The sequence below is a fragment of the Sinocyclocheilus anshuiensis genome, unplaced genomic scaffold, assembly GCF_001515605.1.
Source record: "Sinocyclocheilus anshuiensis isolate Anshui unplaced genomic scaffold, SAMN03320099.WGS_v1.1 scaffold763, whole genome shotgun sequence".
Lineage (NCBI taxonomy): Eukaryota > Metazoa > Chordata > Actinopteri > Cypriniformes > Cyprinidae > Sinocyclocheilus > Sinocyclocheilus anshuiensis.
This window is the reverse complement of record NW_015548255.1, coordinates 379,202-393,933: the sequence shown is the minus strand read 5'-3', so window position 1 is coordinate 393,933 and position 14,732 is coordinate 379,202. Positions and strand designations below refer to the sequence as shown.

Sequence of the window (14,732 nt, the reverse complement as noted above, 5' to 3'; positions counted from 1 at the left end):
ACTACATTTTAAATGTTTAATAATAAATGAATTTAGTTATCACAACATTGTATTGTATCACTGTTATTAACTAAAACTATAAAATAATGTTTTCGGTAATTGAAATAAAGCTCTATATATATATATATATATATATATAAAGAAATAAAATAAAAAAACAAAGCTAACAAAAATGTCCAAAGAACAACAAAATTACTAAAACAAACTACAATGAAAACTTAAAATATAAGAACCTAATTTAAAATATTAATGAATACTATAAAATACTAAAATAACACTGTATTGATAGCAAAGGTAATCTACAAAGCAGGAAATTAGCAGGAACAATTAAAAATCCAGTACTATCCAATATAAATAAAATATAAAATGATACAAAAAATAAAAAAGTCTAATAATTTAAATTTACAGATATCCGATATGGTAGAATATATAATGCATCCTCAAGATTGTATCTGAAGTCAGTCTCCATAGACTGTGGCAGCAGACGATATTTCAAATATGACAGAGCCAGTAAAATCCCCCTTGTTTGCAACTATAAATTTAAGTGCATAGTGATTAAAAGACAAATATGACATTACATGACCAACCTTGGTGAACGCTGTGTGTGGAGTCTGGAACGAGGGAGCAGGTGTGGCCTGAGAATAGGGGTTTAGATGCTGGGGTGTTTGGCTGGGGGGCTGATGCTGTAATTCAGGAGCCATGAGGTACGGATTAGCTTTGCTACTGACAGCTGTGTGACGGTATGGATTATAGGACTGCTGGGAGCTCTGGGTAGGAGGAGGAGGAGTCGGTGCATTAGGTGGATGAGTGTATGTACCCACAGGGATTTGATTAGTAACACTGCCATACTGCTGAACGGGGTTCATGTGAGATATTGGTGGGTTTAGAGGCAGGCTAGCTGCAATGGATGCAGGCGATGGGCTTGTTGATGGAATGACGGTGGCGGCTGGAGGCAGGCATGGCTGCTGCCCTATAGATGCAAACGGGTCGCTGCTGTTAGTGGTGTTGGAAAAATAATTGAACGGGGAGGCTTGAGGAGCTGCTGATGATGTCTGACCAAGAAAACTGTCTTCTTCTCCAACTTCACTGACATCATCTTCACAGAGGATGACAAAGAAATGCAAAGAAAATTAGTTTTAAATATAATCAGCTGTTTGTGATGTTTTTAAAGTCATCACAAGTGAAATATGAAAAGCTTCAAGATAAGAATGACATTGATATTTTTTGATTGTATAAATGTTTTCATAAATATCTGATAGTTTTTATAAAGAGGAAGCTTTTTTTGTTATGGCGATATGGTATGAACCTCATCCTTTTGTCAGGAAATAGCAGTAATGGTTCTTTAAAAGACACATTTGATATTCTGTGTTTTTACAATATTCAATGTAATTTAAATTAAATTACGGTTTGATGACAGGTGGTTTGGGGATAGCGAGTGATAATGTAATCTCATAATTTTGATAATTTGACACTGCTACCTTTTAGGACATACTTTGCCACGTATATAAATGTATATTTAAAGTCAACTGTTCTACTTCACTAATCAAGCTAATAAAATCAATACAACATTCTTAAAATATTTGACCAAAGTAAAAATGCAGGTTTATTTTTACTGGATATCAGAGTAAAATAATCTAACAGAAAGCATGAGCTAATTATCAGAAAGAGCAAAGACCTCTGAGCAGAAAATAGAGGAAAGCTAACATCACTAGCCACTAAAGCAGCTCATTTGAAGACTTTCTAAGCTCACCTCCGGATAAAACCGCGGGGCCGGTGGCCTGACTGACAGGTATGAACGGCAGGCTGAAGTTGAACTCCGGAGCCGCTGAAAACAGCAGATTTGCGCTGCTGCTGGGGATGTTATTGGCTTTCCTATCAGCCATTTTCAATCAAATATTACACGTAGCTTGTCCTCCACTCGGAACAGGCAGCACTTCCTGGTTCGTCACGTTAGAGAGATAAAGGGGATCTCAGGATTTTCACAGATTTTCACTTCATTGATAGTCTGAAAGGCTCATACGGTAACCTGCTCTGACGTCTACTACATGATATACAGATTTGCGTGACGTTGACGTACCAAGGCAAAAGTAATCAATGACACACAACATCGATAGTGTGATTTCTTTCGTTTTTCAGTTGTGATGCTGGAAAATAAAAACACTTTCACTTTCAAGCACAAATCAATTTTAACTTCAAATATGTACAAACATGTACTTCTTACAAGAATAGTTCAATAAATGTCAAATGTAAAAAAAAAACTCTTTAGATCAATCATTTTGATACTTGAACACACATAACTTACTATTAATATAATATTACTAACGTATTACAATTTTTTACAATTAAACTTATTAATAATAATAATAATAATACATTTATTTATAAATTAATATATAAATGTATATATATTGTTTGTAGAAGAGTTTTTTTTTGTTTGACTAATTACTACGTTTGTTAGAGCCATTGTACATTTCGGTGAACTAGTACCGTCTAGACTTCTCAGGACGGCACAGCGAAGAACGAACATGCGCCGTGGTCACATGGTAGTTTTTATGACGCAATTTTCCCGCCACGGTGCATTGTGCGCTGCTGAACTCTGAAACGTGCTTGTTATAGTACAAGTAAAAGGAGTATTAGTTTTAAATTTTGTGTTTCAAAATCCCGCAGCGATGCCTACGGTTCATGACTGGATCAATAACCCACTGGGTATTGTTGATGGGCTGTTTGGTAAGACGCAGCAGACAAAAGATACTTTTTGATACTAATGCATGTAGTTCAACAGAGGAGCATGTGATCATCTTGATTTACTACGCTTTGTAAATCAGTTTCCATGTAGTAGCATGCATTACACTGTGAATAACCATGTATAAATTACTTTTCTAAAATGTGTCTTTGTGGTCCTACAGCCCAGAGTAACTCCTGTCCAGACTGGGAGAAGAAAGTTGTGGAGTATTTCAAAGAGAAACTGAAACTAAACGACGCTCATACATGGGTAACGTTAGCTGTTAAAATCTTATTTCCTCTGACATTTTAAGTATTAAGATGTCACATGAATGGCTTTATGCGGTATTCTTGCAGAAATAAATGAAACTGTGCTTATGTTTAGGATAGTGGCTAGTCCACTGTGTGCAGATATGAGGAGTGCTTTGTTTTTACAGATGACATCAATATCATGCAATAAACCGGTTCTTGTGCCATAAAAACTGGCGTGGGCGTTATCTAGCATGTTATTTTTTACAGCTGTGCGCAGTTAAACATGGGGTTGTGGTGATTGTCTTAATTATTAACCAGAAAAATAATGTTTTTAGTGAGAGGTCATTCTTTTTCTGGGTTTTCCAGGTTCCATCTCTGAATGATGTTCCCCTGCACTACCTGAAGCCTAATAGCCTCGTGAAATTTCGTTGCATGGTCCAGGATATGTTTGATCCAGAATTTTTCATGGGTGTTTATGAGATGAATGATCCCACATCAAACTCTAAAGTATGTATTTCTAAACATGTCTAATAGAAACGCATTTGCCTAGGTATTTTTGATAGTTTTTTTTTTTTCTTTTTTTTTTTTTTCAAAAGCAGTTGGTTTTCCACCTTTGGGTGTTTTGAGATAAAAATTCTTTTTTGATAGTTTTTTTTTTTTTTTTTTTTTTTTTTTACAAAAGCAGTTGGTTTTCCACCTTTGGGTGTTTTGAGATAAAAATTCTGGTTGAATAATTTCTAAACTTGTCCTTACTCACAGCAGGTTAAATGTGGAAAATACAAAGATATCACAGAGGGTGGGGTGAGTACATATTTGGCTTGTTAACATGTAAGTATACACCAGTGTATTTATATGCTAGGTCTGGAGAAGTTGTATCATATTTATTTCAGATCAAACTTATAGGTGTGTTAAAAGCATGTTTCTATTAAGTTCAAAACCGGGGTACAATTTTTATGTATGTCGGGGTCATATTGACCCTTATTTGATTAAATGCGATTAACTAAAAATCACAATATGAAAACAAACTAAAAGCAACAGGTAAAACAGCAAACATCTAACATTAATACTTTTCGCACATTATAAAAAAATAAACATGAGAACATAGGATTTTTAAAACAGTAACAAATATTTTTTAAACATTTATTTGTTCATAAAATGTGAATATTATAAACACTATTACTTAAAGTTTCTTCGAAAAGAAACATCTGCTAAATGCATAAATGTAAATACCCTCAAAGGGTAGCTGAGAAATTAGCAAAAAAAAAAGTTATGTCGGGTCTGTGCAGCTGTCTTTAACGTTGACCCACAAATATCATAATTGTAATAGAAATTTTGTACCAACATTTGCAGGCATTTTCATGACCCCAAATGAGAAAGTCACAGAATGTCAAGAAGAACATCATAGGTTAACTTGTATTCAAAAATGTAATGACCTGCAACATAATATAAGGGTTAAATAGACATAAGCAACTGGACTTTATATCAGCAGGTGGACTTCAACTCAAGAAGCACAGTTACTTCAGAGAGACAGACCTTTTATTGTGTCCCCATCCCAGGAGAATCTCAATGGGTTAAGGAAATATCCTTCACATGAACCCAGAAACTGGTCTCGTTTCCACTTCAAATAAGTTTACACAGCATGTGATTGTTGGTTTCCCTTTTTCTTATTGACCAATATGAAAGTTAAGCTATCTTTAACGGCTCAGAACAGCTTCGCAGGAACCAGTCAGGCACGAGTGGTGCCCTCCACTTCCTATGTCCCAAACAGGCATAAGCGCAGCTATGAAGAGGACGATGAGATGGACACACAGCCCCAACAGATGAAAGATGGTAGTCAAGGTAAGAAGGAAAAATTAAGTTCATCAGTCTGAAGAATGCAGTTCCAGTGAGTGTGTAGACATTTTTTTCCATCCATCATTTGTTCAAGATTAGATTAGTTTAGATTCTTAGATTTGTTCAAGATTTGTTCTTTTATCTGTCATATGTTCAAGATTAAAATTGATTTACATTTGTCTCGAACAGGAGCTCAGAGCTCTGCAGAGTCTCATGGCAACATTGAGCCGAAGCGTCAGGAGACAGAAGCTCCCAGCCATGACTCGTTTCCATCACACTGCACATCCAGTCTGGACCTCAACTTCCCTTTGCCTGGAGAAAAGGGCCCAGCCTGTCTTGTTAAGGTTTAACTGTTCCTTCATCTTAAACCATCATCTTGACACACTCTCAATTCTTTTTTTTTTTTCATAGATTGTCATTTTTAATGCACACTTTTTAGACTAACACTATAATCAAGTTGTCTTGAGCAGGCACATGTTGTAACTCGGCCATCCTCTGTAATTGGCAGGTATATGAGGATTGGGACAGTTTCAAACTGAATGACATGTTGGAAGTATTTGGCATCCTTTCTGTGGACCCTGCCTTGAGCGTGATTGCAGATGAGAGGTAATCTGAGCATCATTTTGGGATGGTTGTAATTGCAATAAGGGCTTTTGTAAAGTTAAACTGTAATATATTGTTTGTTTCATGTCTTCAGAGAGGCGTCTTCGCTGCTGGACCCTACAGAAGGCATGGAGACTGTGGAGGAGCAAAGAGTTCACAGCCCACCAGCATCCCTCGTACCACGACTGCATATGCTGTATGCCCAGCCTCTAGTGCACAATAACCCTCTACTGCCCTCTAGTGTCTTGGAGAATAACGGCGACTGTAAGAAATTACTCTTAAAGGAACACTCCACTATTTTTGAAAATAGGCTAATTTTCCAACTCCCCTAGAGATAAACAGTTGAGTTTTACCGTTTTCGAATCCATTCAGCCGATCTCCGGGTCTGGCGGTAGCACTTTTAGCTGTAGCTTAGCATAGGTCATTGAATCTGATTAGACCATTAGCATCTCGCTCAAAAATTATCAAATAGTTTCTATATTTTTCCTATTTACAACTTGGCTCTTCTGTAGTTACATCGTGTACTAAGACCGACGGAAAATGAAAATAGTACCCAGCTAGGTAACTTCCAACGGAAGGCACGCTCCCTGTGCAAGCAGGTGGTCACGTTCTTAGTACACGATGTAACTACAGAAGAGTCAAGTTTTAAATAGGAAAAATATCGAAACTCTTTGGTCATTTTTGAGCTAGATGCTAACGGTCTAATCAGATTCAATGATCTATGCTAAGCTACAGCTAAAAGTGAAATGTGTACCGCCAGACTCGGAGATCAGCTGAATGGATTCGAAAACGGTAAAATTCAACTGTTTAACTCTAGGGGAGTTGGAAAATTAGCCTATTTTCAAAAATAGTGGAGTGTTCCTTTAAGGATCTGTGATAAGGATCTTTTTATTAGAATTTTTATTATATATTCAGTTTTCATTTTAAGTTTTAGTGATTTTATGTTCATTTGTCATTTATATATTTGGTAACACTTTACTTAAAGCCTTTATGAATAATGCATGATAAAAGTAGTTTTAATGCATTAATTATGCCTTGTAAAGCCTGTGTTATACTTTCCGGGTCCGCTATGGTATGCGTGACGTAAAAATCGTCATCGGAGAGTGTGCGCGGAGGCTCTGAGCGGACATCCGTGTGCCTACCATTTTTTTGTGACCGCGCTCAGTAGGCTACTGCACATGCGCAGGCTGTGTGAAGAAGCCCGTTGCTACTCGAACCTGTACAATCCGTCGATAAAACAATATAAAGACAGCCAGATGTGCAATAACTCTGGGCAATTCTTTGTTCACATGTTTGTTTATTGTTCAAGCCGATCTACTACACATGTATGGAACACGTCCGCAGAGCGGACAGTTTCGGTAGTATAATTGCAAGTAGTCCGCGTCCGCGATGTCCGCGTACTCGTCCGGATTGTACGCGCGGAAAGTATAACACAGGCTTAATGCACTTTATAATGCATTGTACAATCTCATGAATAATTGTAACAGCAGTTAATACATTATAACACTTATCAAGCCATTGTTACACTATGTATTTTAAATTTGGTTATAATTATTTATGACAAGATATAATGCATTACAATGCACATTATGAATAATTATAATGCATTATAACCTTTAATAACCCTTTATAATGCATTATACATAAAGGCTTTAAGTGTTACCATATATTTTTTTAATATTTTCATTTAGCTTTAGTTTATATACTTGTTAAATACTAGTTTTTAATTCATTTAGTTATTTCAATTGTAGTAATTTTATTACTTCAACTTGGTTGCCAAGGCAACATTTCTAATTTTCATTTGTCATTTTTTTATTCTTTTTTTATTTCATTTGTTTGTATAATTTTATTTCAGCTTTGTTTCAGTAAATGAGAATTATTTTTAATAGTTTTAGTTAACATTAACAACACTGCCACTGTCCAATTATGTCATTATTAATCAAAAATATTGTCATGAAGATTAAAATAAGAAAATCTTAGTTCTTAATTGTTGACTATTTATTTGTACAAGTAGTAAGTACTAATACATTTCTTATGAAATATTAAAAAGAACTTAAAAAAAAAATAGTTTTGTTTTTTAAGCTTTGGTATCAGAGTTATTTAGAATCAAACTGGCAGCAACTATTGAACTTTTGTATCATGTCAGCCCTACTGTTCAAACGGTTGCTGATGTTGTATGTCTGTGAATGCTGTCTTCAGATTTAAGCAGTGTTCTTGGGGAACTGGCTTCAATCAGAGCAGAGCTGCTCACCTACCTCACACATGTCCTGTTGGGGGATTCACTCGCTGCAGAGTACCTCATACTTCATCTCATCTCCAATGTGTACGTCTCTCATTTTCTCATTGAGTGGCTTTGTTGAATGTCTGAAGAACGACTACGGTTGATACCTTTTCATAACATGAGTCCCTATTTAAGTTATAGCACAAATTCAAGTATCAATATTGCTTTTGTGGCATTGTGTGGGAAGTCCTATGTCACCTATTTGCCACATGTTTTGAGATAATTTTCCTCTTCAAAGAGAGTGACGTTTCATACACAAACATAGTTATCAATAGTCCTTCAGACTATACATCATAAGGTTTGCACTGTGTTTTTATTGTAGATACAGCAGACGGGATGTTCTTCCTTTGGGAAAATTTACCTTGAATCTCAGTGGCTGTCCTCACAGCTCTCCATTCACTGAGCATCTCTACAAGGTCATCCAACAGCTTGTGCCATCTGTAAGTCATCTAGATTGAGCTTTTATAAATCTTCAAGTTGTATTACTTCAATAGTAATAGTTGCCATTACTTCTACTTTGAAACTTGATTCCCCTTTCTTGCTAGTCATACCGGCTATGCATGAGCCTGCATAACATGAACAACCAGAGGATGGTGCCCCGGAAAGATTACACAGCTAACCGCCTGGTGAGTGGGACTCTTCAGCTGGCCAATAACACGTCATTGTTTCTGGATGAGACACAGCTGGAGCAGGGCCAACTGGATGCCACAGGTGAGAGCACTGATTATCGCTGGGAAAAGTACTGTGCTGACTAGATGTACAGTAGGAGTCCAAAAGTCTGACACCACTTTGGCTACATTTACATGCAAACTAATAAGCTTTTTTTAATCATAATCATGTCTCAGTCAGTCTGAAAAGACTTGATCTAAACACCTTTATCCATTTGAGTTCAATCCGAATTAAATTTTGATTTTGTTGAAAGGGGTGCTGTAGATCTTAATACACATTTAAATAAATGTGTGAATTAGATTGCAAAGTTTAGAGGAACTTTCAGAAACAGAATGTTCAGAATCTGAAATCAGATTTGGTTCATTTGGATTGATAAAAATAAGTGCATGTACAAATCTGTGAATGTGGTAATAAACTGTTATAAACATTCATGTAAAATTAATGTGAAATGTTCTGCACTATTTCTAGGTAAACCTAAAGGAAATATGTGACATTGATCATGCGACACTTTGTACATAGAGGTTCTTGCTTCCATTGAAGCTCTAGATGATCTATGGATCATTCTCATATCCGTTCTCATGCTGGAGAACATGATCCACAGGTTTTAGAATTTTCACAAACCTGTGGAGTTCATCTAGCTTGTCATTGGCAAAAGAGAGACATTCTGAAATTCATGTTCATTTTTCAGTTCGACTTTTAACTCAGATTGTCAAGTGAATTGCTGATTAAATCATTTGTAATGTAAAAAGTTTGTACTCAGCGTTCATTTTGAGAAATGGTGATCTCTCACTTTTGGACTACCATTTGAGCAGTAAGTCTAGTGTTTGTCAGGAAGTGGCTGCTTGTGGTTTTGACATTTATGTATTATTAGCAATCTTTAAAAAAAAAAAGTGCTTCTGAAGTGGCATTTAGGTGTCTTTGCACAGACTGTTTTGTGCTGCTCAGAGGTGGCATAAATGCATTTACACAGCAGTTACAATTGTGTATTTTGATACTTTGATATTGCGATGAGGTGGGTCAGAGCAGGCTTAATTTAATCTGGCTTTTATGCAGCATTGTGAATTTTGAGCAGGCATAGAGCAGTCCTAACTAAGCTCAACTTTACAATTAAGACATTCTGTGTTCATATCAGTACACTTATCTAATCTCTGGCAGAGATAGTTGCGTGCCTAAAGGAAGAGTAAACATCCTTTTCTGCAGCATCAGGCATTTCCTTTCAGACTATATTGCTCTGTGTTGTTCAGTCGTTGTGTTTATCTTTCAAGTTGTTCATAGAGACACAACGCTTTGTGTACTGTCTGTCCTGGGTGTAGGTGTGCGAAATATCACCGCGCTGGGGAACCTGATCTCTTGGCAGAAGGTTGATTACGACTTCAACTACCACCAGATGGAATTCTCCTGCAATATTAACGTGCTTATCACATCCGAGGGCCGATCGCTCCTCCCGGTAAGAACATCAGGCCTGAGTCTCTTCAGTGTTTTATTATTAAAATATTACCCACATGTATTTGGCCGAATTAGAAAGACCGGCATCTTAATTTCCAACAGGTGAAAATGACTTGGGTTGAATGCCTCTCCCATGGGAGTTGTTTCCATCAGACAGTTTTAAAGACAGCCTAATATTTCCATTACAGTCCACAGGGTTGTCGTCAGCTCCCTGGCTGGGCTCTAATCATGGCTTTGCCGTGATGCTAACAGCCTGTGGAATGTGCTGTGCTATTCCTGTATGTCTAGTTGCCATGGCGGCAACTCTACACAAGGACATTAGAGGGAGAGGCCAGGACAGGCCACTTATTTAATGGCACAAAACTCAGATACACAGTTTTTTACAAAGTTTAAAAAGGCACTGAAGGTTTATTAGAAGTAGTTTCATGACTCCTTAATGGCTTCTGACAAATGGGCACATTATAAAGTGCAACTTTTAAATGAGTCCTTGCAAAAATTTTCTTCTTTGCTTTCTCAGTCTGACTGTCAGGTTCACCTGTGGCCCACCCTGAACCCACCTAACCTGGAGGAGTACCTGAGCGCCGTGCAGGTGGCGCAGGTTCCATCTCAGCTCAACAAGTATCGCATCTATCTGAGTGTGGCACGTGCTCTGAACTACACCATTTCAGATGAGATCACAAAGGTCAGGATTTTGTCAAGTCATCTTTATTTTTATAGTGCTTTGTACAGTACAGATCGTTTCAAAGTAGCTTCACAGTAATAAGAAAATAACAGTTGTAATGTTGCAAAGCTCTTCAGCTGTGAAATGAATATAATTTAATCTATAAAGCAGCTCTACACAAGATGCAGCTCAAGTCAGTTCAGTGTTGATTCAATTCAGTTCAGTGTTGCGGAGTTCATCAATTATGAAATGAACTCAATAGGCCTGGGCGATAAAACTGTATCGATATTTATCGGCGGTACACCTTCTTCGATAATGATATAAAAAATGTTCGATATAGTGCACGATATAGGCACGTGCTACGAGTGACGCAGACAGCACACACAAACACGAACATGAGTGCTGTGCCTGCCTGTGATGAGGAGATTGTGAATAAAAAAAATGAATATTAGTCGAATTTAAAATAAACATTTGCATTTGAATGCAAAAATAGTATAATCGAATGTTCGGTGTGCGTCAGGGAGCGTCATCAGTGGAGCACGAGATGCAGCGATGATGATGTAAGTGACGTTTAATGTTTTAAACTCGTTCTAGTCCACGAGACGTGCAGTCGCTGCATTATTCGTTCAAAATATTAGAGAAATATAGAAGTTCAATGCGGAGAAGATCTTTAGGTTAAAACCAAAACAAGCCATTCACACAGAATGCATATTCAACACGTTTTCTAGACAGACAAGACTGCTGCACTCGCGTCACACAAGAGATGTATAGAAAGCCATGCAAAGTTAAAACAGTTAAAACTTTTAGAAAACACGTCACGAATTTGTGGAGGTTTATTCCTTTTCACTGCATCTCATGTTTTTAAAGGCAATCTGTGTGATGGGCGATTCGGCTCTTTGTATTAAGCAATGCATAAATACGTGATGCTGTTTTGTTCATAATTGTTTATGCAATTTACGAAATTATATTTGATTTATATGAGTTCATTTAGACGTAATGCACATTTTTTTTATAGACAGTTATTTCCTTGCGTTGACAATTTAATGTTTAACCTATTTAATCTGCATATAAAACATTAGAAATTAGATATTTGTTTAATTTTTATTTTGTGTTTGACTGTTAAAACAAAAAAATATTTGTTGTTTGTCTCAATAAATTGAGTTAATTTAAAAATACAGTGGTTAAATGTAAAAAAAAAAAATTCTATTGCTCTTTGTTTTAAAAAAGGTTATAAAAATGTCAATAATTATCCATACCGAACGATATGAAACATTATATCGTTGATACATTTTTTTAGCTATATCGCCCAGCCCTAGAACTCAATTCAGTTATAATGCAGCTCTACAGAAGACAATTGTCATTATCCAGCACAATTTCGTTCCAATTTAGTCGGTGCAGTCAGACTGATAATATTGCTGAATATTAAGTTTCTTTTAAACCCCAAACCAAAGGTGAGAGTGGCAAGGAACCAAAACTCCAGTGGAGAAAAAAAAATGTCAATATGATTGTTCTGTTCATCATGATATTTTTTGCCTCGTGCTTGGCGCTCTTGATCTGTAGGCAGTAGAAGAGGACTTTGTAGAGATGCGAAAAGATGACCCTCAGAGTATGTCTGCGGAAGACCTCCATAGGCTGCTGGATGTTGCGAGGTGAGTTCTGAATTGTGCTTTCACAGCTAATCTAGTTATGTTATACATAATAAGCCAATTAAATACTAAATTGGGTTCTGTTTTAGGTTGCTCTCATTAAGTCACGGGCAGAACACACTGTCTAGAGATGGCTGGATGAAAGCCAAGCAGCTAGAGGCTTTGAGAATAAGTCAAACACCGCAGCAGAAATGTGTGAATGGAAATGAGCCTTAAAATATATTACTATTTACATATACTTCAACAGTTTCACACTTGTTTGTATTTTGGAGTAAAATGTAACGTTTTCATACGACTTCTTGTACAGTTCAGTTTTTTTTTTACTTCATTTTAAATATGGGAATCCTTAAGACACTGGTGAAGATTATTTTCAATGTTTGCGTTGTTAAATTTTGTTTTTGATACTTTGTATATTTACATTTATATTGAGATGCAAACATGTGACAAAGTATAACTGCCTTACAGCAAATATGTACACTTATGGCACAAGGGTATTAGGAAAAATTAAGTTTTGAGAACTTTGTATATATAGTCTTATTTAAAATGTTGGATAGCACTTCACAATAAGGTTTCGTTTAACTAGTACAGTACATTAGTTAACATGAGCTGAAAATGAAAAATACTTCTAAAGCAGTTATTGATTTGTTCATTTGAACATTTACTAATACATTATTAAAATGAGAAGTATATGTTTGTTATTTAATGGACCTAAGCAAACACGAACAAACAATAAACTAAGTTAACAAAGAATAATAAATACTGTAAAAAATGCATTGCTCATTTTTAGTTTGTTAATGCATTAACTAATGGGCCTGTAACGTGTTACCAGCTATGGGAATGTCAGTTGTCAAAGCAATATATTCTAACACTAAAGGACCTCGTTGTTCTGATGTATTACTATGAATTAAAATAATGCAGTTAAAAACAGCTTTACAAGAAGGTTCATCAGCATGTTTAGAGTTAAAAATAGCAAAGGCCTGAAAGTGTCAGTGCTGACATGTTCATGTTGAATGTCCTGGGCAGTGCAATAACAGATTATTCTTTTGTTGTAACGTGACTGGAGGAGTCACAAACCTCTCAGACGGCATCTGAATGCAAAGAATGTAATATAGTGAAGCTTCGGGGAATTAAGAGGTCTTCTCTGGGAGGAGCCACATGCTGACACTGTAAGGAGAGGTTACAGTGAGATCTGTGAGCATAGTGCTAGGAAAAACATTTCTCAAGTGGTATCTGCAGTGTTTAGTAAGAAAAGACTCCAAAACTGTTAGTGAAAGCTTATATTCTATATTCTGAATCATTTGTAATCAAAGTTGTAAATAAATAAATGACAGTTTATTTGTTTAAATATTTACTTAAAAATCCTCCCAGGCACATCCCATAACATTTTAAAATACAGCAGTTTACATAATTATTATTATTAACATAGGAAAATACTGGGGAATAAGCTTCAGAACATTAATTTTGAATAAATACTCTGCAATAAAATGTTGGGTACAATGGTTGAACATTCACAAACATTTATGGAGGACAACATTCAAATGGGAAGAAGCTGAATTTACAAACAAAAGACTTTGACAAAATGTAATACAATACATGTCAGTTCAGTTACAAACATTGAAAATAAAAAGTGGAAAAGCACTTTGTGACAAATTGCAACATTTAAGATTTTGGGGGGAACAACCACAAGGACAGTGCAAGTCTTTATGCATAGAAAATTAAAAATTCATACATAACCAAAAACATAATCTGCCCCACCTCCAAATCAAGAGGAATGTTCATCAAGATTCTCAGCATAAAACTCTGCCAAAGAAGAACATTTCAAGTTCAAAGCAAAAAACAGTGCAGTCCAGTGCATGCCATCTTAAATAGTTTAAAAAAAAAAAAAGTCAGCTTACCACCAAAACTACAGCGCATGTATTTTCACTATTGCATAACAGCCACCATATATTAAAGCTCAAACAGTTCCAATCTCAGAAGGTTGTCAAAACCACGTACCAGCTCCAGGAATGTCTGAATGTGTATGCACTGCAAGAACATTGGGTAACCCACTGCCTTGCACAGTACTCTATGCTACAGTACATGTGAGAGAAAGACGCGTAAGAAATGACGTTTGTGAGAAACAAAGATCATAGTGGATTTGAAAAACTGTGGCCCAAAGAACCGATAAACCAGCTCTAAAAGCCAATATACATGCAACCTAATAATCCGTTTGTAATCGGTTTGACGGCTCAATCGGACTGAAAAGCCTTCATGTAAACACCTTAATCGATCCGATTGAGCTCGATCGGAATGAAATTTCGATCGGATTGAAGGGGGTGGTTTATTCCTTTTCTAATATGATTGAGAGTGCATGTAAACACTCGATCGGATTAAACCATGAACTGAAAGGACTGCACATGTGCAATGATAAAACATCTAATTCCGATTTGAAGCTTGTGACACTAATACGATTGAGAGTGCATGTAAACACTCGATCGGATTAAACCATGAACTGAAAGGACTGCGCATGTGCAATGATAAAACATCTAATTCCGATTTGAAGCTTGTGACATTAAATGCGCACATCAACCCGATCACTTTATTTAGCGTTCATGTAAACACTACATTCAGATTCATCAAT

The 14,732-nt window shown here is 36.3% G+C and overlaps 2 protein-coding genes across 3 annotated transcripts in view; one reads left to right on the top strand and one right to left on the bottom strand.

The window, feature by feature from the left end:
- LOC107655440 (SEC23-interacting protein-like) overlaps nt 1-1,950 on the bottom strand; it is a 10,396-nt gene extending 8,446 nt beyond the window's left edge. Inside the window, exons 1-2 of the mRNA XM_016442931.1 lie at nt 1,751-1,950; nt 588-1,096 (exon numbers count right to left, since the gene is read on the bottom strand). Of these exons, the coding sequence (XP_016298417.1) occupies nt 588-1,096; nt 1,751-1,883 (642 nt within the window). The 5' untranslated portion in view covers nt 1,884-1,950. The remainder of the gene's footprint in view (nt 1-587; nt 1,097-1,750) is intronic.
- A 574-nt stretch (nt 1,951-2,524) lies between these two features.
- Nucleotides 2,525-12,442, top strand: LOC107655439 (mini-chromosome maintenance complex-binding protein). Of its 2 annotated transcripts, none has more exons than XM_016442930.1 (16): nt 2,525-2,727; nt 2,907-2,992; nt 3,340-3,480; nt 3,733-3,774; nt 4,463-4,552; nt 4,683-4,812; nt 4,996-5,150; nt 5,315-5,412; nt 5,504-5,673; nt 7,609-7,732; nt 8,013-8,130; nt 8,236-8,401; nt 9,673-9,806; nt 10,323-10,487; nt 12,027-12,115; nt 12,202-12,442. In XM_016442930.1, exons 1-16 carry the CDS (start codon nt 2,670-2,672, stop codon nt 12,326-12,328), a joined length of 1,893 nt encoding a protein of 630 aa, XP_016298416.1. In that variant the 5' UTR covers nt 2,525-2,669; the 3' UTR covers nt 12,329-12,442. The 2 variants fall into 2 exon arrangements, with proteins under 2 accessions (XP_016298416.1, XP_016298415.1); XM_016442929.1 differs by having other exon boundaries at nt 4,460-4,552.
- Nucleotides 12,443-14,732: the final 2,290 nt, after the last annotated feature.